Source organism: Phodopus roborovskii, unplaced genomic scaffold (assembly GCF_943737965.1).
Source record: "Phodopus roborovskii unplaced genomic scaffold, PHOROB, whole genome shotgun sequence".
Taxonomy (NCBI): domain Eukaryota; kingdom Metazoa; phylum Chordata; class Mammalia; order Rodentia; family Cricetidae; genus Phodopus; species Phodopus roborovskii.
Window position 1 is genome coordinate 4,984,882 of NW_026125543.1, and position 23,011 is coordinate 5,007,892.

A 23,011-nucleotide genomic window follows, 5' to 3' on the forward strand; every position below is an offset into this window, starting at 1 on the left:
TGTTAATGTGAATGCAGGCATGCATGTGGCACATACATGTGGGAGTCAGAGGGCAGTGTTAGGAGTAAGGTTTTTCCTCCCGCCGCCCGTCTTGTCCTGCCGCCGTGCCAGCCCCAAATAACACACAGAGACTCTGTATTTGATATAATGCTGTTGGCCAGGTACTAGTTTCTTATAGGCTAGCTCTGTCTTAATTATTAACCCATTTCTATGTACTTCCATGTGGTCTTACCGAGAGTGGAGGAATGGCGGTTCTGTTCTCTCCAGACTCTCCATCTTGACTCCTCCTTACTACTTCCTCTTTCCTCCTTGTCTCCTAGTCCTGCCTATCTTGCTTTCCTATTGGCCAACAGTGCTTTATTCATTAACCAGTATGAGAAACATATACAGAATGACATCTCCCATCAGGGCAGCCTTCAACTTTGCCCTTGTTGTTAGTTCACTGCTGCATATGCCCAGTTAGCTTGACTGTAAGCATTTGGGAACTCTTCTGTCTTTGTCTCCCATGTTGCTGTAGGAGAACAGGGATCACACGGGCATACTGCCATGCCCAACTTGGTTTGCATTCACTCAGGTTCTTTTGTCCACTGAACCATCCCCCTGGTCATACAATGTCTTTTAGTCAGTACGCATATCTTAACTCCTCCTGTTAGAGTTTTTTCCTGCTTCTAGTATAGTGTCAGAAATAGAATAGAGGCTGAAGAGATGGCTCCACGGATAAAGACACTATTTCCAACCCTGATTACCCGAGTTAAATCCTAGAGTTCACACAGTGGGAAGAGAGAACAAACTCCAGCAAGTTGTCCTCTGACAGTCACAAACATGCTGTAGCATGCACATAGCCTACCCTCCATACACAAAATAAATAAGTGTAATACAAAATGTAAAATATAAAAAGCAGATGTGATCCTCTCACATTACTAATACAACACTGAGAAACAAAGTTGTTCAAAAGTGTACTATTGGAGGAGAGAAATAGCCCTACATTTAAATGATTACTGTTGAACTTTTTGACATAACTTAGTGAATTATACCTTTCAACTTATTGCATAGTTAATACTGATACTCATGTATCAATTTAATGCATTTCTATCATTGTCATGATATCAATATAAGGTATTGATTATCAATATAATGTATAACATGTCAGTAGTTTTAATGATACTCATGTATTAATATAATGTATTGGACATACATTACCTGGAAGAATATTTTTATTAATACATTGTTGTTTTTGAAATAGAAGTGATTAAATGACCGTTTGATACACAATACACTTGTTAGCTAAGTCTCCATAGTTTCTCATCTACTCTTATCACATGATCATTTAAATGTATCATAAGGATGACATGGTTAATTCAGTGGTTAGCTGGAATTTTTGTAATATCCCATCACATTCCTTTCTCTAAAATGGCTTATTTAAGATGAGCTAGTTGATGGTGACATTATCAATGTATACTGTGCAAACGCAGGTGAATTTCCCCTTCTGCCATGCCCCTAATGCCCCACCAAACATGTTTATCATGTGCTTAAGACTTTGAAAAGGACAGTGAGGGGACAATGGCCAAGGGTACTAGGTAGGTAGAATTCACAGGCTCACTTCTTTTTCAGGTATTGAAATGGAAAGAATTTCAGAAATTTCTTGTATGTTCTCTACAGAAGTGACCTCATGGCAGTAGTGAGTGTTTTTCATGTGGCAGGTGTGGCCGTTCACATGGCTGGGCCTTGGTCTCCTCATCACTTTGGTCCTTGAGCTCTCCCATCTCCAATTCCTCCTACATTTTTTCCCATTTTATAGTGTTTTTCTTTGTTCCAATTTATTCTCCAATATCTTGCCATTTGTATGCTTGGGGGGGGGGAATAAATCTGTGGTCTTTTAAGGCTTCAGCCAGGATAATAAAAAGAAACATTTATTTACACTTTCTACATATTGATCCCAATCAGAAAAGGCCAGCTGGCCTTGGTCTCTATACATCGGTATAGTCATAATAAATGCGCACTTCTGATCTCCGGACGCTTTGCAGGGATCTGATGCTCTCACTCCTCGTTCTTATGTTTGATTTCTTGAACAACCTTCTTGAAAACGACCTACACATGAAAAAGTAAATTATTGGATCTAGGCACACATTGCATGCAGACAAGAAAAGTGTCATTTCTTTGCAGTAGTAGAGAATCTTATGTGCCGATTCATCTAAAAGCCTGTCTAAGTGGCTAAAAGTAAAGGGGATTCTGCACAAGTGATATGGGAGGAAGCAGGTGAAAAACACAGCCACGACCACCCGGATGCTCTGGTTATGCTTTCGCTTTCGGCTCGACTGACTTATGAATTGCCTGCTGGATTTGTGGATGTACCTGGATATTGCTATGTAGCATCCAATCAGAATCACCAGCACAGCCACAAACAAACAGCTGTCGACATAGGTGACAGCCATGTGCCACTTGGCTCCCAAAGGATTTTTGAGTTTCATGCAGTCATGAATATTTTCCATAGTTGGTTGACCATTTGTTAGAATGATGTTTGGCAAGGACAGAACAGCCATGACCACCCAAACACAAATTGATAAAACCTTGGTAAAGGTTATGCTGTACATACGAGAGTCACCAAAAGGCTTTACCACCTTTAGATAGCGGTCGACACTAATCAGCCCAAGGAACACAATGGATGTGTACATGTTCGCATAGAACAAAACTGAGGTGTATCTACAGAGGATAAACTCGAAGTACCAAGGTCCAAATCCCGCATCACGGACTATTCGGAACGGGAACGTCATCGTCATTATGAGGTCAGCTACCACTATGTTTTTGAGATAAAATATGAAGCTGGTTTTATTCCTGATGTGGAAGAAGATCCACACAGCCAGACCATTCAGCAGGATGCTTGCCACAAATATAACTAGGTAAAGCACTGGCAGGATGATGGTGTCAAATTCATTGTGGAGAGTGGAATTCTTCCAATGTCCCGCACTTGTGCTGTTTGCAGAGTGACTGGCATGGCTGTACAGCTCATTACCTGCAGAAGTGGAAACATTCGTGTTACTACAAGTGCCTTTCTTAGGGCTGAGCTGATGTTCTGAATTAGTATTGTCTCAAAGATTATAAGGATCATCCAAGTGTCTATCTGTGTCCCTGTCAGTGTGTACTGCAGGCATGACAGTGGCCACAGGGGGTCTCTAATCCTCTGGACCCGAGACAGTTGTGAGCTCTTGACTTGGAGTTTATGTGTGAACTGAGTCCTTGGAAGAGCCTAAGGCACTCTTAACTGCCAAGCCATGTCTCCAGCCCCTGCCCCCAACACTTCAAGAAGTACGGTTTATGAGTGGCTAAATAACTGGTGGCTTCCCCTTCTCTACATTTCAAAATCCTTTGATTCCCTGTTGAAAATGAACATTGGATATTGTTATACATAGAAGCAGCAGTACCTGAGGCAGAAAACTAAAGTTCCCTTTACCAAAGCAATAAAATAGAGCACAGAAATTATGTCATTGTGTCCTTTGACACAGTCTATTCCTTTACCACTACCTAAGTTTTGGGCTCTGCAATCACCTAAGCCCACAAAGCACTTATAATTCTTTGCCTTTGTTTCCTGGGGAATTTGTAGGGACCATTGTTGGAAATAAAAGTGTGGCAAACAAAAATCAGCTTTTTTCCAAAGTGACAAAGTCCATTCTCACTTTACTAGAATGTAAGCCGGGAGTAAGTATGGTGTTACTGCAATCTGGTTTGGATTATAATCATCTACAGATACTATATACTATCTAGCGCATTTTTCAGTAAAGTACGTGTATAGTTATGAAGACATGTAAGTTTCTGTTATCCAGTAAAAAAAAAAAAACCCCACAAATTATGTGTTTTTGTTAGAATACATATTTACCAAGAAATATATCATGTAAAACTATGTGCAGACTGCTATTTTCATTGTTACTTAATACGGTTAGAGTATACCGCCTCTGTTTATTATGAATTTGCAAAGATCCTTTGCTTTTTGTGTGTGTGCGTATGATTAAAGATATCATAATACCACTCTGTTATTGAATTGATGAGAAGGCATGCAGGCACTTGAGTTTTGCATCAGTCTCCTGTGGGAACTGAGGGAAGCATAGTGGTTATATGAGGGAGCTAAAGATCCAGTCTGTGCTGTGGGCCATCACCACTACTCTTGCTGATGTCATGCTGGTTTCCCAGGATGGCTCCAGCTGGGAGGTGAGCTGCATGGTGGTGACATGTATCCCAAAATAGAGGCTGTGAGGTTGATGGAGCGGAGCTCTGTTGAGCAGCCTTTGCCCTGAATAGTCCCCTGATTGCTCTTGCTCTCACTCTCTTTGCACTGGCAGTTGATGCTCTGGAAGCTTCCTGCCTCTCCAGTTCCGCAGAGCCATTTCCTTAGTAACTCTTTCAGCTGTTTGACCAACCATGAACTATCATAGCTTACAAGGTCATGTTTCAGATGTAAGGAAGGTCATTTCTGATTTTTTTTTTTAATTCCCGCTAGTTAATAATAATGATGTTAGGGTTGAATTTTCTTTAGGGAACAGCATGAATTTGGCTCTTATTTGCCTACATGGCTGTTTATTATGTATTGTTTTCTTTTGTTGAAGAAGTGCAACAGAAAAGGCATTCCAACTGAGTATATTTCAAAACAGGTTCTTAAATTACCACCTGCAATCTAGGTGTGGGTTCCTTTTCAGGAGCGAGCTGTCTCCCCTTTCTGATAATTTCTTTCCCTTTCATTCCTTGCTATGCTTTTAAAAACTGGTTTTCCTGGCTTAGCTATCCTTGTGCAGGTTGGTAATTTCTGCCTAGCTAGCCTGTTAGGAGACCCATGGTATTATTAAGCTTTACAAGTTTAAAATGCCTGATTCAGCTGCCATCTCTGTTTCTGCTTCCGGTTTGAAATGTCACCTTGGCCATCCCACCCAGGCCTGTTTTGATTTAATAAAGTCATGTAGTCCTGGCTGTTGCTTTAGCAGAAGATCCAAATCAGCATTTGAAGCCATTAGAAGCATTAGGAGTGCAGCTTCAGTGAGGTTTAGATAGCTATTTGAATTGATTTACCCAATTAAGCTATTACCTATCACTTTCATCTTCCTGGGGATAGCACTCTGGGAAATACAGGAAATCAAGGAGGTTTTAATCAGGGTAAAAGTGCTCAGCTGAGTGGCAAAAGCTTAAGAAGGAACAGCTATGTCATCTCTTGAAATTATGGGTGTGTTGCGGCAATCACACAGGTGTTGATTTGCAAAGCCATTATGAATGTTAGTAGAATTCAGTATCTATATTTCAGCTGTTGGTACTAGATCCTTTGATCTATGCATACCCATTGTGACTGAGAAGGCAAGAACACATCCTTCTAGCCCAGTGTTCCTGGTAGCTACATGTCTTCCATATATTATTATTATTATTATTATTATAAAATCTCAAGGCTTAATTATATAGACAAACACTCTTATTAAATAAATGATAATGTACCTAGCAATTATAGTTAATATTAAAGATAATCTTCAATAAGAATATCAAAGAAGTCTGTGTACAAGGTCAATCTTACTGAAAAAAATAATTAACAATATCAAACAAATAAATTAACCAACCAAAAGCAAAGCAGAATGAAAAACAAAACTAAAACCCTGAAATATGAGTGACATCACAGTGGTTCTTGGCCTGTTTCGTGGCTTTGAGACAATCTATGCCTATGTTCTAATTGTGCATTATTCACGATATTTGCCTTAGCTCATGACCAAAATTAATCCTTTGGAGCACAGGCCTCCCAAATTCCATGGGATAAGCCTAGCCCTGGTTAGTACTTCATTTACAAATTCCAGATTTACAACACAGATTAAACAAATAAGTAGTTAAAGCCTCTTCTAGGCTGTTTATCAGAAGAATTTAATAGTAGCCAACCATGATACCTAAGGAGCAGGTTGAAGACTGCCTTTGTGCTGCTCTGCAGGGCTCCAGAGCATAATTTGGAAAGTGTTGCATGTCTCTTTGTTGGTGAACTAAGTCGGCGCCATTTTCTTTTCCTGGCAGCTACTCACATCATGTCTTCTCAGATTTCCTTCAGATTTCCCCCGTGTGTATGTAGGTTTATATCTCCATTATTCCTACTTAGGAACTTTGGTCATTAAAAGGAAAAAGCTTTTTTCACTCTTTTGGTTTCATTATGTTATTCTTCCAGTAAAGAATTTGGCCAACTTAGGGACCTCTTTAATGATTAACAGCTTAGTAATTCATTAAGAAAAATTAGAAATATGCCTTTAATCCCAGCACAATTGCTTTTAAAATAGGAGAACTGTGTTCTTACTTGCTCTTTGCTTGCTAGTATTGTATTTCCTGTTTATCACGGGCTTAATATAGAAAGATGATTGAGAGGAGATAATAAGAACCCCTTTACCAGTCACTTTTCTGCCTTCTCACCCCAGGTCCTTCTCAGTTAACTTTAAAAAATGTTATCTATTTTTTTTTTAATGTTTCAGTTAACTTAAAAAAAAAAAAAAGAAAAAGAAAAGAAAAAGAAATCCAGCCTCATGAATTATTTTTGTTTTGTGTACTGTATGAGCGTGTGTGTGTGTGTGTGTGTGTGTGTATGTGTGTGTGTGTTAGAGAAACCTTGAGAACATATGTATCTACCAGATGATCATACTATGTGTGACTTTTAAATTGAAATTTAACACAACCTCAAATTTGCACTGTCAATGTTCAAGTTCCTTGACGTGTTGGCCAGTCCTGATAGACTTTTCATTATTGTCATTTTTGTACTCAATTTGTCATTTACTCTTAGAAATCTCTCTTTTTATGTAGCTTAAATGGGGGTGATGAAAGTGGTGGTCCAGAATCTTAGCACTTTTGCCTTGGGTGAATCTACTCCATTGCTCATTGGGGTGTGTCACTCTGACACAGATTATTAAAGTCTCAAAACATGTCACTGCCCTACCTACCAGCTGGAGAGAAATAATAAAGTTGTTTAAATTATAGGGTGTCAACCCATGGTACAGTGGCCTTTGTAGGATCATTTTCCTAGTTATCTAGTCTCATAGGTGATTGCTGCTTTTGAACACCTGGGGGAGCCTCATTAAACATTGGTGTAAACTATTAAATGGTGAAAGTAATACTTACTTTATTTGGGGGGTATAACAAATCTTCCTCAAATAGTCTGTTAATCTTTGTCCTTTTAAAAGATAGTGTTGAGATTAACTAAAGTTTTAAATCAGTTACTGCAAGGTTAGTTTATCTTAGTGATAGATGTTTTGCTGCATGGCTGGAATAAGAAGTGGGTTTGAATTGGTTCTAATCTGTCACTTAGCTTACACAAGTCATGTTAAAGTACAGTTTCTTTGCATCGTTTCCTTTGGCTTACTTGGTAATCTTGCAAGTGTCAGGTTAAGCCCCATTCTCTAACTGGGATGCGCTGTAAGCAGAGATGCATGTCAAGAAATACTTGGGGACAGTTGAGGCATGAGCTCAGCAAAAGTTATTCCTGGTTTGATTTCTGGGGGAAAAACAAGAAAAGGAAGAATTGGTAAGGACTTTACATATATAATATTATTCTTTCAGAAAAATAAACAAAAAACAGTAAACCAGCAACAAAATATTGGTAGGCTCTTTGATTAGAAAACAATATTGTGCATTTGAATATCCTTTCCACGGAAGAGTAAGCTGTGTTTATGCCTTTTTTCAGTTTGCTGTGAAGTAGGACCATGTCTGTGTGGTGTCCTCTGGATTCCACAGTGTGACTTTCGGAAAGTTAGTGTCTCTATTTTATCTGAAATGGTAATGTTAACTACAATTCCACAAGAATACAATAAGGAGTGTTAAAATAATGTTAGTTACTTTTATATATTCAGAAACCTCAACTTAGCTGTTTTATATCATATTCCTTTAAATAAAAACCTGATCACATAATAATTGCATATATAATGAGATTAATATATAATCAAAGATGTTTTTTAAAGTTCCAACCCTGATATGTATAGGTATTTTAAAATAAAAACATTAAAGATTTGTTATTTTATGCCAGTGTGTATGTCTATGCATCACATGTATGAGTTGCCCATGGAAGCTCAAAAAGGCATAGGATCTGAACTACAGATGGTTGTGAGTTTCCACATGGTGCTGAAAATTAACTGCTGAGCTATCTCATCAGTCCTTACATAGTATTTAATAAACTGTGATGCATTTAGCACTGTGTGATCTCTGGGGGTTCTAGTTTTGCCTCTAAACTGGTTAGAGGTCAACTGTGTGAACTCTAATCAGTCCACATGACCCTTTTAGAATTGGACTGACAGCTCTGTCAAATCTCTGTCACAACTCAAATTCACATGAATTTATGTATCTTCCTCTTAAGTGGGTTTCCATTAAGGATTTAATACCATTTGAATATTTGCTTTGATAAATCTCTTTTGTGCTCTGTGTTAAACCATACATATTCATTTTCATTTCAGCAATAGGCTAGAGGAGAATTCCTTAACTGGGTTTAAGTGTTTGCTGTGTAGTACATTTGTGTATTTTTCTAGCCTCCAGATGCTCTGCAGCTACACCAGCAGAAGGCATGGGTTAGGCAGTATTACATATTTTGAAAACTTATTTCCTGACTCTTCCTTTTGCAGCCAGGTTTATCTTGAATTCCTAACCTTCTCTTAAGTGTTGGCCAGATAGAAAAGACATCATGAGAACTGCTTTGAAAAGTATGCGTTTAAAGGAAAATATGCCTGTGAGCAGTTTCCAATAAGGGAAGTCCCGTTGTTTCTTATAAAATGAAACCATGTGGGAAGTTCATGTCCCCTCCCTGGTGCTGTTCTCATGCACGAAGCTCATTCCCAAGTACTGTCATTCTCTCAGATGTACACTGTGGCCTTCCCTCTGTGTGTTTGCTGAGCTAGCAGGGAAAGAACACTGTAGGGACAAGTGTGTCCCCGCATGGGTAATGAGCAGAGTCCTCTTTCCTGTTTGCAGCATTGCATACAGTTATCTGCTGAATGTGGTAGTAGATAGAAAAAGTTTTCCTTCAGGTGTAGGGATCTCTTCCTTTTCATCCCAAACTGGTTCTTAGCAAGTAGACAACTCCCTCCTCCCATAGATTTTGAATACCTCTCATACCTGGGACATAGCAGGTTTCTGAAAGAACTTTTTTTTAGGAAATATAGATAATTCTGGATTTTAAAACCTTCCTTCTTTGAGTGCTGACATTTTGCTCTTTTTAATGTAAGATAAGGGGCAAAAACTTTTTTTTTTTTTAACTATCATATTACGGTTTCCTGAAATGGCAAGCCACGTTAACAAATTAATGGGACAGAAACCTCTTTAATTTTAGCTGCTTCTGTTCCCAGGTCAAACAATCTTCCCTTTCCTGGTTGATTTTCCTTCGGCACCATCAGAAGCAGTGAGAAAGATAGCAGACAATTGGCCACTGGGCATAGAAACGGGAGTAGTCTAAGTAATTTTCTTTTCACTATTCTGATGGAATATTTGTATTCAGACCATGTGGAGAAGTTTTATAAGTTTCTCTTAAGAAGAACACCATCCATCCAATTAAGAAAGATCAAAATATTTGTCTAGACAGACATTTCATTAGCAGTACTGTAAAAAATGGTCCGCATCATTGTAGCTGTCCAAAAAAGGGAGGACATCAGAGGGTTGGCCTGCTTTTGAGGGGCAGCCCTAGGGACAGTGGAGTGCATACAGTGGTGCTGGGGGCTTTGGGATTATAGGAAGACAGTGATGTCATGTAGGCCAAGAAGAGCACTGAGGCACTGACTGGGAAAGTCAAATGGCAAAGGACCACTCAGTGCCATTGGAAGGAGTCCTGTCCGGCTGTGCTGAGGTGCCTGGTAGGAGAGGGCAACGGAGCAGATGCCTGATGACCCAGGGCTGAGTAATGCAGGTTTGACGAAGAGGCAACTGAAGACAGTTGTTTAACTGTGACTGTTATGGCAAGGAGAACGAGAAGGCCAGAGGTGGAGATAGGTTTAAAAGCAGTTTGTGTCATTGAACAGCTTTTATGACTAGTGGAAGAGTTTGTTAATCATACCATTTAATGCTTGTCATTGTTAAATTTTATTTATTCCAGTGTGAATAAAATAAAATCAATCAATCAAACAAACAAACCCAAATAACTTGTCCTGACTTCCAGCCATGGATAGTGATGTCATGATGCAATACAAAAGAACAAGGATTCGATTGAATTTCAGCTTTGTTGCTTTTGAGCTTCCTGACTCTCCCATTCTCTCAAATGTAAAATGAACATGTTCTGTTCTATTCTGGGAAGTGAAAGAAAGATACCATTTTACATAGAAGCAGAGTAGCTTATGGTAGGCTTCCTGTTGTGCATGGAGGACACAAAGTTTTGCTTAGAGATGGACAACCAGGCACAGGGTGAAAGGATTTCTTGCACTTTGGTTTGAGCTGAGACTGCTGTGTGGTTTGTGCCCCCAACTACCTTTCAGGAATCAATCCATAGCGTCCCCTTCCTTCACGCCCTCCCAGCCTCATCTGTGTGCTTCCACGCTGCCCAGTACATCTCAGCTTCCTGCCTCTCTTGAGTGCTTCCTGCGGTGTGCCCTGCAGCCTCTGCATGTCCTGGCATTCACATCTTGTTACAAAAATTGCTTCAGGTGTCATAATGGGCTGTGTTCCAGATGAAATCAGTCATGTGTGGGACTCTTGTCCTGTCTCCTGCAGCTCTCCTAGCTGACAGCTGATGAAACCCATGAAGAATGTGGTTGTCTGTGGTTGCCCCACATTTCACAGCTGTCCCGGGGTTAGACAGTATAGGTGCTTACAGACTTGCTCTTTTCTGCCAGCCACTGATATCATGCCTTGGCTAGCTGACTCTGTTTTTCTGCTGGCTGTTTTAAAATGAGGTGTAAGGAAGGGGTTCATATGTGCTCAGTCCTTTCTTCCCTTAGTCTCTTGAACCTGGGGCTTGATTTTGCAAGTCGTTTCTAGAATAGTCCCATGACCTAAATATTTAACATCCCAGCCCTGTAGGAAGATAAGTGGAGAGATTCTAATTGCCTTGCCCTACTTCACACAGTAAATAATGGGTATAGCTGGGATTCTTGTCACATCTGAAGAAAGCTGCTCACAGTTCCTTCTGTACTATGCTAGGGTCAAAATGAAGAATATTTCTGAGCATTCATTTTATTTTGGAGGTCAGGACATTGGAGCAGGTATTAGATAGAGGGAGGGGTTTGTTTTCCTGCCAGACACAGGAAGGGACTGCCAATCTTTCCAGCTGGAGTCTAATTTTCTTTGGCATGAGCACTGTTACATAGATCAGGAAGCATCATAAGGAAGAGTCCGGATGGGATCTTATCCTGAGAGCGGAGGTGAGCTTCCGCAGAGTAGGAACACTGGGCATCAGCCACCTCTTCCTGATGGGAGGAGTTCCTGCCCACAGGCACTGGCACTCCCTGGTGTACCCTCCTGCTCTGAGCATCACCTCTCCAGCCCACAGGCCCTTGATTGCACAACCCTGGGTCCTGCTGCAGTCACAGTTTACTCTTATGTGGCTACACTGAAACTGTAAATGCATTTTATCCTCCCCTATTCCTGATTCCCCTTGCATTACTATCACTTAGAACGCTGTAAAATGGTCTCACTTCTGTAGCCACCAAATAAGTAGTTTCAGGACATCATAATTTTCATAGTGAAGAGGTGACTTTCCACCTGGCTGCTTCTGGGGATTGTTTTGTGCAGATCATGCGGCTGGTAGTCACTGAACTATAGCTGACCTTCACACCTAAGACTTTTCTTTTGTCACAGTGGAGCTGAACTTGGCCTCTATTGTGACCCTTTAGTGGAGATCTGGATCTGGATCCTAATATTGAACTGCTTTTATGACCAGGAAAAAAATGGATGTCCTGCTCTTATTACTTTACAAGTGGTGGGACAGGGACCAGCCCTCTGCTTTCTGGGTGCCTGATGGGACAACTGACCAGAGGGCATCAGCCTGTAGGACTGTGAATTACTGCTGTAGGGCTCAGCCTTGTAGTCCACACAGCACTGATCTGCTCTCAAACTTGTTGGGTTGGATCTCTGCCTGGGTGGGGAGCTGCTTGTGTGAGCCAGGGAAACTCCTCCCTGGGCAGGAGGAACCTGCAAGTGCAGCTTGCTGGGCCACAACTATGGGCCTCACAGATTGCATCATTGCCCTTCTGGCTGGTTGCAGTCTAGAAGGTGCGTGCCTTCGAAAGGCTTACTCACTAAGTGTGAGTGCTTCTGACCAAGTTTTAGATTTCATATTGGTGGCAGTGGTCCCAAGAGACAGAATGTGTTTTTGTCTCTTTCTTGTTCTCTACTTCGCAGTCTGCTCTTGGGAAGCTCACATCTCTTAGTTGTAAGAATTTTATTCCAGTAGGTTTTTGCTTTCTTGCTGGAGAGTTTGAAGCCTGTCAGGTATTCAGGAGTACTGATGGGGGCCTTACAGTGCAACGGTAAAGATAGAAGAACACAGAAGCACTATTTACAAGGCCTCTCCCATAAATGCTGAAGTCTTATAATCTAAGAATCTCTTCCAACTTTATGGGAGGGGTAAGAGTAGATGAATAAATAGGGATATTTCTGGGAAGTTAATAAAATTGCACAGCTGAATTCCTGGGGAAGAAGGCCGTTAACCTCACTGGTTCTGAGTCCCATCTTTTGTAATGGCATTAGGTCACTGTATCTAAAGTTAATGCTATTTACATTTAGCAGTTACCTAACCTAAGAGAACGTTTTCATTTGCTTTTCCCCTAGTTTTCATTAACAGTTTGGAAACTGTAAATTGAGGTCTTTAATATGAGTGGCCTTATACTTTTTTTGTTAGCATCAAATAATTTTCCCCCCTCACTTTTCTTCCCCACAAAAACCAAACACTTCTTCCCCATGGGTATGTGATAGGTAGAAAACATATAACGCCTTTCATGTTATACATTTATCTCTCAAAGTCATTCCTACTTAAGTATATTGTAAACTTATAGTACTTTTAAATAGTCATTCTTTTGTGGGGGGGTTGTTGTTATTTTGAGACAGGCTTTCTCTGTGTAGCTTTGTAGACCTCGCTGTCCTCGAACTTACAGAGATCTGCATCTGCCTGCCTCTGCCTCCCAAGCACTGGGATTAGAGGTATGTACCACCACTGCTCAGCCCTAAATAATCATTCTTAAATGATATTTTTGGATAAAAATAATCCTTCTGGCTGTTAATGTAAACCTAGTAACCTCCAGTTTGAATGAAGAGCCTTCCTGTTGACTGTTTCATCAGTTGCCCCCTGCCCTGTCCCCCTGTCCTTTGCCAGCTATGACGTGTCTCTCCCCATCCTTTGTTTCCTGCCCTGACTTCTGCCCGAGAACTCCCTCTTCTAGTTAGGTTTATTGGTGTTTTTCAAGTCTAACTCATCTGCTGTGTCTTCTTGAAGTCTTTCCTGTTCATAAAAAAAATTTTTTTTGTACCTGTGTTGTTGTTTGATGGCCCATTCTGCAAGCTGTGTATTTCATGTTTGTAGTTCTTTAGGCTGCCTGTGAGTTGGTACAGCTTTCTCTTTGGAGGGTCTAACAAGGATACCTGAAGGTACATAGGCATAGCTCAACAAACATAATGCTTAATGTTAGGATCACATGGAACTTGGCTCCATGCTGACCCAACCTTATGTAGATGGGCAGCCGTTGTCCTTGCCGTTTCCTGGTGAACATCTTCTGCCTTAACTAGTGAAAGAGTGCAAGGAAGGACAAGCTGAGAGAATAGGAGAAATGGGCAGCTTTCAGGCTGTGAAGAAGGCTTCTCGGACAGACCTGACAGCCTGTGCTCTGAGCAGCTCACTCTGGAGGGGTTGCAGACTTAAACACTAGCAGTCACTGCAGGCGATGTCAGAAGTGAGCCAGCTATAAGAAGGATGCTAACAAAACAAAGCCAGCAGCTGAAGAGTGAGGATCATGTTTGGTTTTATCATTGGTATCTAGGCTATCCAGCTTCTGCTGATCCAAACACATTGAGGAGGGCAGGGGGAGCAATGAAGTGATTCCTAATGATGCTCTGCTATAGTTGTAGACCAGAGTCTAGCATAATTGCTATCAGAGAGGTTTGGTCCAGTGACTGATGGGAGCAGATGCAGATACCCACAGCCAAGCATTAGTCTGAGCTGGGGGAATCCTGTGGAATGGGGGAGGAAGGATTGTAGGAGCAAGAAGGGTCAAGGACACCACAAGAAAAACCACAGAAGCAACTAATCAGGGCTCATAGGAGCTCACACAGACTGAAATGACAACGGAAAGTCTGCATGGGACTGACCTAGGCCCTCTGCACATATGTTACTTGTATAGCTTGGTCTTCTTTTTTGGGACTCCTGACACTGGGAGCAGGGACTGTCTCTTTTTTTGCCTGCTTTTGGGACCCTTTTCCTCCTACTTGGTTGCCTCACCCACCCTTAGTACGAGGGGTAGTACCTAGTCTTATTGCAGCATGATATCGGCCCTTTTCTGAAGGGAAACAGGATGAGTGCATCTGGGGAGAGAGGAGGGGAGGGAGACTGAGAGGAGGAAGAGGAAACTGCAGTTGGGATTTAATATATGAGAGAAGATTTTTAAAAAAAGTGTCAAAATAAAATAAAGTAACACTCCCTGGAATTAAAAAAAAAAAAAAAAAAAAGAGGCACACATAACCCAGGACCCTGATGTGAGTGAGTAGAGAGTATGGCCTCATTGAAGGAACAATGGCCTTCACACCTGATTTCGTTGTGAGGGTTTCACCTTCTCATTTCTCTCTGCTTTTTCCTAATCCTTATAGGACCCTAAATTTAATTGGTTGACACATATCCCAGACTTCCTCTACGCTCTTATTAATTTCCTCTCATCTGATTCCATTTTCTCTTTTAGTTGAAATTTATAAGGCCTTAAAATGTTTTTTTTGAATAATATAGAGAATTTTACAGTGTAGACATTACATTATAATTGATTTGAAATTAGTATTTCTTGAGGATATCTGATCTCTTTTTGTAATTGGTGCTGGCCATAATAAGGTACTTTTTATTGGTCCATGGGATACTTTTAAATGATTCAACCAGTCTGGTGCTAAGGAAGTTTGAGAGTTAGAGCCATGTCAACTAGGGAGAAGGAAGAGACAGTTTTCCTAAGAGTAATATGAAAAGGTATTAAGATGACACATTCATGTGAGCGTTGAGCTTGGCCTACATCACATCTTCTTACTCTGCCTCTGCAGAATGACTGTGCCTGAACTGAACTCCATGTCAGTGCCTGCAGGCATTGGGCCTTCATTCCTTGTTTTTGTGTGAGGGAGGACTCATGGGAGAAAGTTTTTCTAGTCTCTTCACTGAGTAGGTAGTTCTTTCTGGCAATGAAGTGATTGATTTTTAATTCTTTATTCCTGTTTCCTATATAGGTACAATTGCCTTCAGGCTTACTGCCACTGTCAAGTGGATGGGGATGAGTAAATTTAGTGAACTCATCATCTCATGTCACATTGAATTTCCCTTGTTATCTGTCTCTCTGACTATCTATATATGTTAGTCTATCCTTTCTGTGTGTGAAGTGTTTACATGTATATGCACATGTATGTTCTCTTAAGCGTGGATTTGGAGATTGACACTGAGTGATTTTATCAATTATTCTCTATTATTTTTAGACATGTTCTCTCTCTGAAGCCAGAGTTTACCAATTTGCTTGGACTGGCTGCCCAGAGATTCTAGTAGATCCTCCTTTCTCTGCCTCTATAGAGCTGGTATTACTGAAGCATGCTACCATGCCTGACCTTTTATGTGGGTTCTAGGAATCGGAACAAAGATAAACTTGCAAGCACCATGCCTATTGATCATCATCCCCACTCCTTTTCTTACTTAAATATCATTTGAATATTCTTACTTATTGAGCATCTCTGTAAAGGTCCTCAGCTCTGTCTGTGTGTGTGTGTGTGTGTGTGTGTATGTACATATGTATATTTGGACCAGGAGAGTTTAAATACATGGGATAACCCTGTGAGTATTTTGGAAGGAGTACTTGGTTGTCATGAAACTGAGTTGTTTATGGAAGAGGAGAAGGGGATAGCATGGGATATGCATCATTTTCTGATAGGAGCTGGATGGGAAAAACTTTGAGGTATTTGACTTTGTCATACTGGGACAAACTCTGAGTTAGGTAATTCCTGAGAATCTCAGATTAAAAAAATAAATGGTTAACTGTACCAAAGTGTGGTTCTCTGCAGTGCCTGCAATTTTGAATGCTTGAAATGGCTTCTGCACAGGCTGGTTAATTAATTAGGGGCTGGCTGATGTGTTGTTTCATAGTCACTGTAAACAGACAGATGACACTGTCCAAACCTGACTTTGGACACTGTTGTATACCTACTAGATACCATTCCTGGTTTTCAAGAGAAATTAAAAAAAAAAAAAGGGAGGTAAAATTTGAAATATTACACTGGTGACTAGACATAGAGTTGATAGAATTGTGTGCTTTTGTTTGTTTTGAATTTTACTTATGTAGTATTTTTGCTGCTTATACCCATAAAGTACGATGAATGTTTTAGGTGAAAGAGTAAAAGGAATGTTGAGGTGTAACACATGTTTGTAGTTGGATTTGTTAAAGGAATCACAGTGGTCCCTGCTGATCCTTAGACTGAATTACACCTTTGAGATGTTACTGGTCTACCACTGTGCTATTATGATACATGTTCAGTATCTTTAGATGGTATTTGATCTTTGTTTAGTCATTTGTTTTGCCACACTCTTTTGGTGAATGACTACCTGTCTAATTTTGTTCTTCCTCATACTTGCAAACTCACAGATTATAAATAAAACAGGAAATAAACATAGCAGCAATTTTTCAGTTGTTTTAGCAAGCATCTTACAGACATAGATGATAACTTACTAGCAGATTTAAAAGAACACCATCCTCAAAGTCAATTATATTCAGACAATGCTGAACCATTGCAAGCCATCATCTCCCTTAATACTTCCATCACATCCTTAAAATGCCACTTCAACACAACAATAACAGAATTGTGGCAGAAGTTATCTAAAGACACTGGCATATTATTGTAAATCCTGAAGTATGACAATGTACCCAATGATGACATGTCTTCTTTTGTTTTGTTTTTTGACATGTCTTCTTAATGTTCTGAGTTTTTCTAACATTTCAGTGAAATTGCCTTAAATGGTTAATTTCTGTCTTATTTTCAATCTCTTGAGTCTGGCAATTATGAGAAGGGTTGGAAGGGCAAGTTACTCACCTCAAAGAAAATGGCAACCCTTGGCTTGTCCCACCCAGAGGCAGCTAAAGTTCTCAGCTTGAGAGCCACATGGTCAGTACTGTGATCTGTGAGAATGCACTAGGTATCCTGTGAACACATGTATTTCTTTGACTCTACTGGAAATTCCTTTGGCCCAGGGGTTTTGGGTTATTTAGTTTCTGTTGTTTTCTGACCTTGCTGTGGTAGCCAACAGAATCATTCTAAATAAAGGATACTATTTACCTTACAGATTGAAAAACTAGAGTTTTCTCTAGTTCCCTGTGATCAAAGGGTTCCCTCTTTGATCACAGAGTCTGTTGGGACTTCAGACAACCCCTCTAGCAGCCCCGAAGCCGATGCTTCAGACCCAGGGGCAACAGTGGTGATAAATGATTCAGCAAGTGCACTAATGCTTTCATATGCCTAAGACTTCTGCTATTTTTATGTATATTTAATGTATTAAAAGGACACTAGGTTCTTTGCTAAAGAGGTATTTGGTAGGTAGGTTGCCTAACCACTCCACCAGAGCCATGCAGCACTGCTCATAGGGTTATATGAGGCATTTGGTGGGGTAGGTTACCTAACGATTCCAACAGAGCTGTGCAACAATGCTCATAGGGTTGTATGAGGCATGGCCATGGCACAAGACCCTTCATAATAATCCTAAGAGATGCTGCTAGGTGCCACAGAACTCTTCTTCCCATTCTTCCCTTATAGAAGTTGAGGCTCAGAGATGTTCTGTCAAAAATGTATATATGTGGACCATCTGCTCCTGAGGATGCACACACACACACACACACACACACACACACACACACACACACACACTCACTCACTCACTCACTCACTCCTGCAAATGCTTCCAGGCGAACTGCTGTTCAGGTCAGATTGTAAATCTGGTACCTCCTTTGAGATACCCAGGAAGCATCATCATCCTGTAGTATAGAAAATGTTCAACACAGCTAGATGGTCTCATCAGATACACAGAGAAGAGTAGCAATAGCTAGTGGTGCTTTTAGACAAAACTGAAACCTTTGGGGACAGAAGCAGGCTGACTGCAGCAGAAAAAGCTTCTCAGCATTTGCTCTGCATACAGCCCAGTGAGGGAATTGTTCTGCATACAGCCCAGTGAGTGACTTAAGATGATGGCTTGTGTTAAGTACAGCTCAACACAACACTTCATTTTATTAAGTTTAAAGGCCATTTGTTAGGATTCGCTAGAGAAACCACAGGCTGGGCAGAAGCAGATAGAGAAGGGTAAGGGGAAGTCATGAATTTTGAGATAAGATCGAAGACAGCTGCATGTTCAGCAATAGAGGTCCGCATGTCTTCAGACAAGCATTGGGAGTGTCCCCTGTTGGGGTGGCATTTTAGTCAGTATCCAAAGAAGTGGAGAAAGGGGAAAGGGAAATGTCTCTTCAAGTTAAAAGAGAGGGCAGGCTCAGTTATGATTTCCAGATAGCTACAGTGTTCTTACTTAAATTATTTAGGTATAAAATTTTCAGCTTTAGCTAGTAAAGTGTGTTAATAAAACACAAAATATGCTAGTTTGGTGCTGGGTGAGAGCATAGATGTACTATTCTACTTCTGTTTGCCATAGAAAGAGGTGGCCCTTTTAGAGATCATGGCCAGCTGAGATGGAAGCCTGGCCTTGAAGGCTGGCCTGGCACTGGAAGCTGGATTCACCACCTGTGTTCACACTGATGTGGTTCCATTTGTATTTAACCTCCTGGTCGCATTGCCCTCTTGTCTGTGCCTCAAATGTTTACAGCTTTACCAGCTTCAGCAGGTTCCTGTGTTTGCATCATAGAACTTCCTAAGCACGGTCAGGGGAGCAGACAGTGACAGTGTCCATCTGGATTGTACAAACAAGAAACAGAGATGCAAAGAGGTCGAGGTTTGTTTGGTTATCATCAAGGAGCTGGCTAGGGAAGGAAGGGCCTAGAGAGGACCTTTTAGTGCTTGCGTTCTGCCTCCTCTGTGAATGCTGGTGTGTTTACCTGAGCCTAGTGTTCTTTGGTAACCAGACCCCATACCTCAGTGATTCAGTTGGTGTGAGGGAATCCAGAAGTCCTAGAGAATTTCAGTAACTCTGGAATCTGGCCCCTTCATTTTACCTGAGAGGTAAGGAAGTGAGTTTACAGGGGAGCCGGGTGCTTTTGACACTATCAGCATGAAGTGTATTTTGCTGAGTCCCAAGTTTTCTTAATAAACCAAAACTACAATCTTTGCCTTTGCTCAGAAGACCCCAGATGGTTTCACCTCACTGTCCTTCCTGCATCATCCCCTCCCTCTTTTCTGAATCTTGAGGGATGTGTGTGTGTGTGTGTGTGTGTGTGTGTGTTCCCTCTGTAGTGTCTTTTGTTACCTTTCTGTGACACTTTCTTAGAGAAAGTGTGAAATATGTTTGTTTCTTAAAGAATGTGAATGAAGCCCTTGGATATCAAGAAGAAAGCAAAGCAGGCTGACTACTGGACACAGACTAAATAAGAACATTCATTCTCATTTAGCTCTCCTCCCCGACACTCCCAAACCAATAATCCTACTCAGTGGACCATCTAAGTCACACATCTCATCTTCCATGGAGGTTTTCTTTGCTTAGTAATTAGAGTGCCCTTCAGTCCCTTCTCCCAGTCTGAGAACACCTTCAAACCAAGAAGAGGCAGCAATAACCAGAAGACAAGAACCTGCAGACAGATCTGAAGAGGATTCTTGATACCCAGTTTCACAGGGGCAAAGCCAAGGAATGAGACAGAAACTCACCCCCTGCCTCACCAGCCCCATAGATCTACTATCATCAGGCGGGCCAAATTTGTTGATATTGCCAGGGTTATAAGAAATGGTTAATATGCCTACCATGAGAGAAGATTGGATTTGAGAAAGTGATACAAAGTTCTCTCTAGGTAAAATCCTAGAACATGAATCAGAAAGTTACTCTACCCTAGGCTCATGGGCCACTTAAAGTCATTGGGAAGAGGTGAACCCTCTTGCTGACTGCTGACTTTGTGCTTTCCTCCTCCCTGTAGTAAGCATTTCCTCAGGAGGTTGCTCCGAGCAGAGCCAGGCTGCTGCTAGCCTGTTTGCGAGTTGCCTGGCAGTTTTTTTCTGGGCTTCTGCTGACATGTTTTAACATGATTGCTTAAGGCTTCAGAGTGAGAATTGCCCTGTTCTTTGCTGTGAATGAGAAAGCTGTGGTTCTTTTTTTTTTTTTAATCAAAATGAGACAACTGAGAGAAAAATATCTTTTGATCTCCTCTAAAATAATATGTATAAAAAGTGTTGGGCCTTGGGGAACAGGAAACAATAATAAAAGCCATCTCATTTAGTCACTTAATAAAGTAACTATGGTTTAAAAACTGTGTTTCACCAAGTAGACATGACCACCGATACTTTTCCCCTTTTAGAGCCACAGCCTCGGGCTGCCTGAGCTGCACAGTAGGAAGCACCATGGCCTCATCTCCAAGATGTTTGTATGTCCGGTTCAGCCCTCATTCCAATTTGTACTTTTTCTTCAAACTCCAGGTTAAGGAGATACATAGATACATCAGTTGTATTCTTAACAGTGCCGTATACTACAAAACATTGTTTAAAAAAAAAAATACCAAGAAAACAAAACAACTTCATTTACCTTTCATTGTGGTGTCCGGCTGGCTGTTCACTTGATAGACTGTCTTCAAGTTGAAGCAGGCTCCTCATCTCTTAAGTAGGAGTAAATCTCAGAACTCAGGTTGGCAGTGAAGTAGATTTTCTGGTAAGGCATTGGAAATCTGCATTTTTCTTCTTCTTCTTCTTCTTCTTCTTGTTCTGCTGAGGAAGAGAGGTGAGTGCTCTGCTATCCTGTTGAGACTGTCCTTTGGGGCACCTTTCAAACCGACCTGCCCAGGAACAACTGGCGAGACTTGCTCGCTTGCTAATGTATATGACTCACGTTAAAGAGAGGTGAGATTTGGAGACTAGAGAAGAGCATTTCCTGACCTAACAGGAATCCGGGGTGATTCACCTGAAGGGTACCCAGAGGGCTGGATCTGTGTCAGAAGCCCAGTGAGGAGTGAGGGATGAAGTCTCAGGGTGGATCTCACTAATCAGCTCTAATGTTCAGGCCTTTTTTTTTTTTTTTTTTTTTTTTAATCATTAGGTTTTCTATTGCTATTTAGAAGATAATGTATTTTATCACCATTTCCTGGCTAAATTCACCATTAAGAGAAATAAAAATATATACACAAACACCCAGAAACATGAGTTTGTGCCTGGCCTGCCTGCATATCTCTCTCTCTTTCTCTCTCTCTCTCTCTCTCTCTCTCTCTCTCTCTCTGTGTGTGTGTGTGTGTGTGTGTGTTGTCTAGTGTATGTACACTAGTATTCTTGTGAGGCTGGAAAGTAAATGCTTTTACACACTGAACTATCTTAATGGTCCAAGAATATAATTTATTAAAGGGGAATCCTTCAAAAACACTGTTGCAAATATTATGTGACTGAGACTAATTGTGTTTGTAGTAGTAATTGTTAATTTTGAAAACATGGAGTTTTACTCCAGTCTATTACAATCTGTAGAACCATTTTTACACACAGACATACTCACAAATAAAGTTATTTAAAATATTTTAAATTAAGCTTAGAGGACAGGTACCCTCTCTGTCTTGAGTGGCATTCTCTCACAAAAGATAATTCCTTACAATTTTTTTGTGTGTGTGTGAACTAGGTGTGATGGCGTATTCCTTTTATCACATCATTCTGGAAGCAGGGCAGATGTATCTCTTGAGTTTGAGGCCAGACTGATCTACACAGTGAGTTCCAGACAGCCAGAACTACATCATGAAACCCTGTCTCCAAAATATATACACAGAAAAGCAATAAATTAATTTTTAAATATAAATTTTGCATATTTTTCATTAGTTGACCTTTTTAGATAAGATGTGCATTTGTTACAATTGATCTTAAACTTCCGTGAAGCTCAGCTTGTCCTTGAGCTCATGATTCTATTGTGTGTTAGGGTTATAGTATTCTTTTTATTCTCTTTAAAAAGTATTCCATAATGATTAAAATTTTATTTCTGAATAATTTCAAAACTTTCATATAGAAACTTCAGTGTTAGCCAGGCATATAGAAACTTCAGTGTTAGCCAGCCTTTACTCCCCACATTTGGGAGGCAGAGATCTCTATGAGTTCCAGGATACCTGATCTATTTAGTTTCAGGACATCTAGGGTTATGTATAAAGAACCTGTCTCAAACAAACAAACAAACAAACAAGACAAACAACAACAAAGTTTAGTTTTCCTTATATATAATGTTTAAACAAATTAATAAAGATTTTGCCAAATGATGGCTGTCAAGAAAGCTCCTTTGTTCAAAGTGCTCAGCACCAAGTCTAAAGACCTGAATTTGATCCTCAGTACCTATGTGGGGTATGACTTTGGTATGATTTATGAAAATAAGGTATGTTTTAATAGGTTTTCCTTCTGTGTTTTACAGGAAATTGAATGTATTAAACCACAAAATCTAGGTTGTTGACATATTTTTATTTTCTTTTGCCATTTCCTAAACAGACTGAAAAACAAAACAAAACAAAACAAAAACAGCACAGCTTGATGTTTCCCTTCTGTGTAAGGTGGAATGTTGCAGTGAGTAGTAGGTAGTCCTAGGAAAGTGCTCCAAGGAAAAATTAGCCTACTAATAATGGCTTAGTCTTTTATAAGATAAGAGTTTTCTGGATTTATAAGCAACCCTTACTTAGACTTGAACTTCTGAATTTTACCCATGAGATTTGAATCCAGTTTTGAGCTAGGGGAGTTGTGTTATGTAGAC

General features: G+C 40.5%; 2 protein-coding genes across 2 annotated transcripts in view; one reads left to right on the forward strand and one right to left on the reverse strand.

The window, feature by feature from the left end:
* Window positions 1-23,011, forward strand: part of Med12l (mediator complex subunit 12L) — a 324,235-nt gene that overhangs the window by 187,467 nt on the left and 113,757 nt on the right. The window lies entirely within an intron of this gene.
* On the reverse strand, window positions 1,895-21,002 carry Gpr87 (G protein-coupled receptor 87). The gene is made up of 3 exons (XM_051176995.1): window positions 20,837-21,002; window positions 7,352-7,483; window positions 1,895-3,010 (listed from the first exon to the last, which is right to left on the reverse strand). Exons 2-3 carry the CDS (start codon window positions 7,383-7,385, stop codon window positions 1,968-1,970), a joined length of 1,077 nt encoding a protein of 358 aa, XP_051032952.1. The 5' UTR covers window positions 7,386-7,483; window positions 20,837-21,002; the 3' UTR covers window positions 1,895-1,967.

Excerpts from the sequence above, each read along its gene's own strand:
- Gpr87 (XM_051176995.1), bottom strand. The coding sequence starts at position 7,385 with ATGGGGCTTAACCTGACACTTGCAAGATTACCAA. Across the intron at positions 3,011-7,351 it reads GACACTTGCAAGATTACCAA|GTAATGAGCTGTACAGCCAT; the intron begins GTAAGCCAAAGG and ends CCACTTCTGCAG.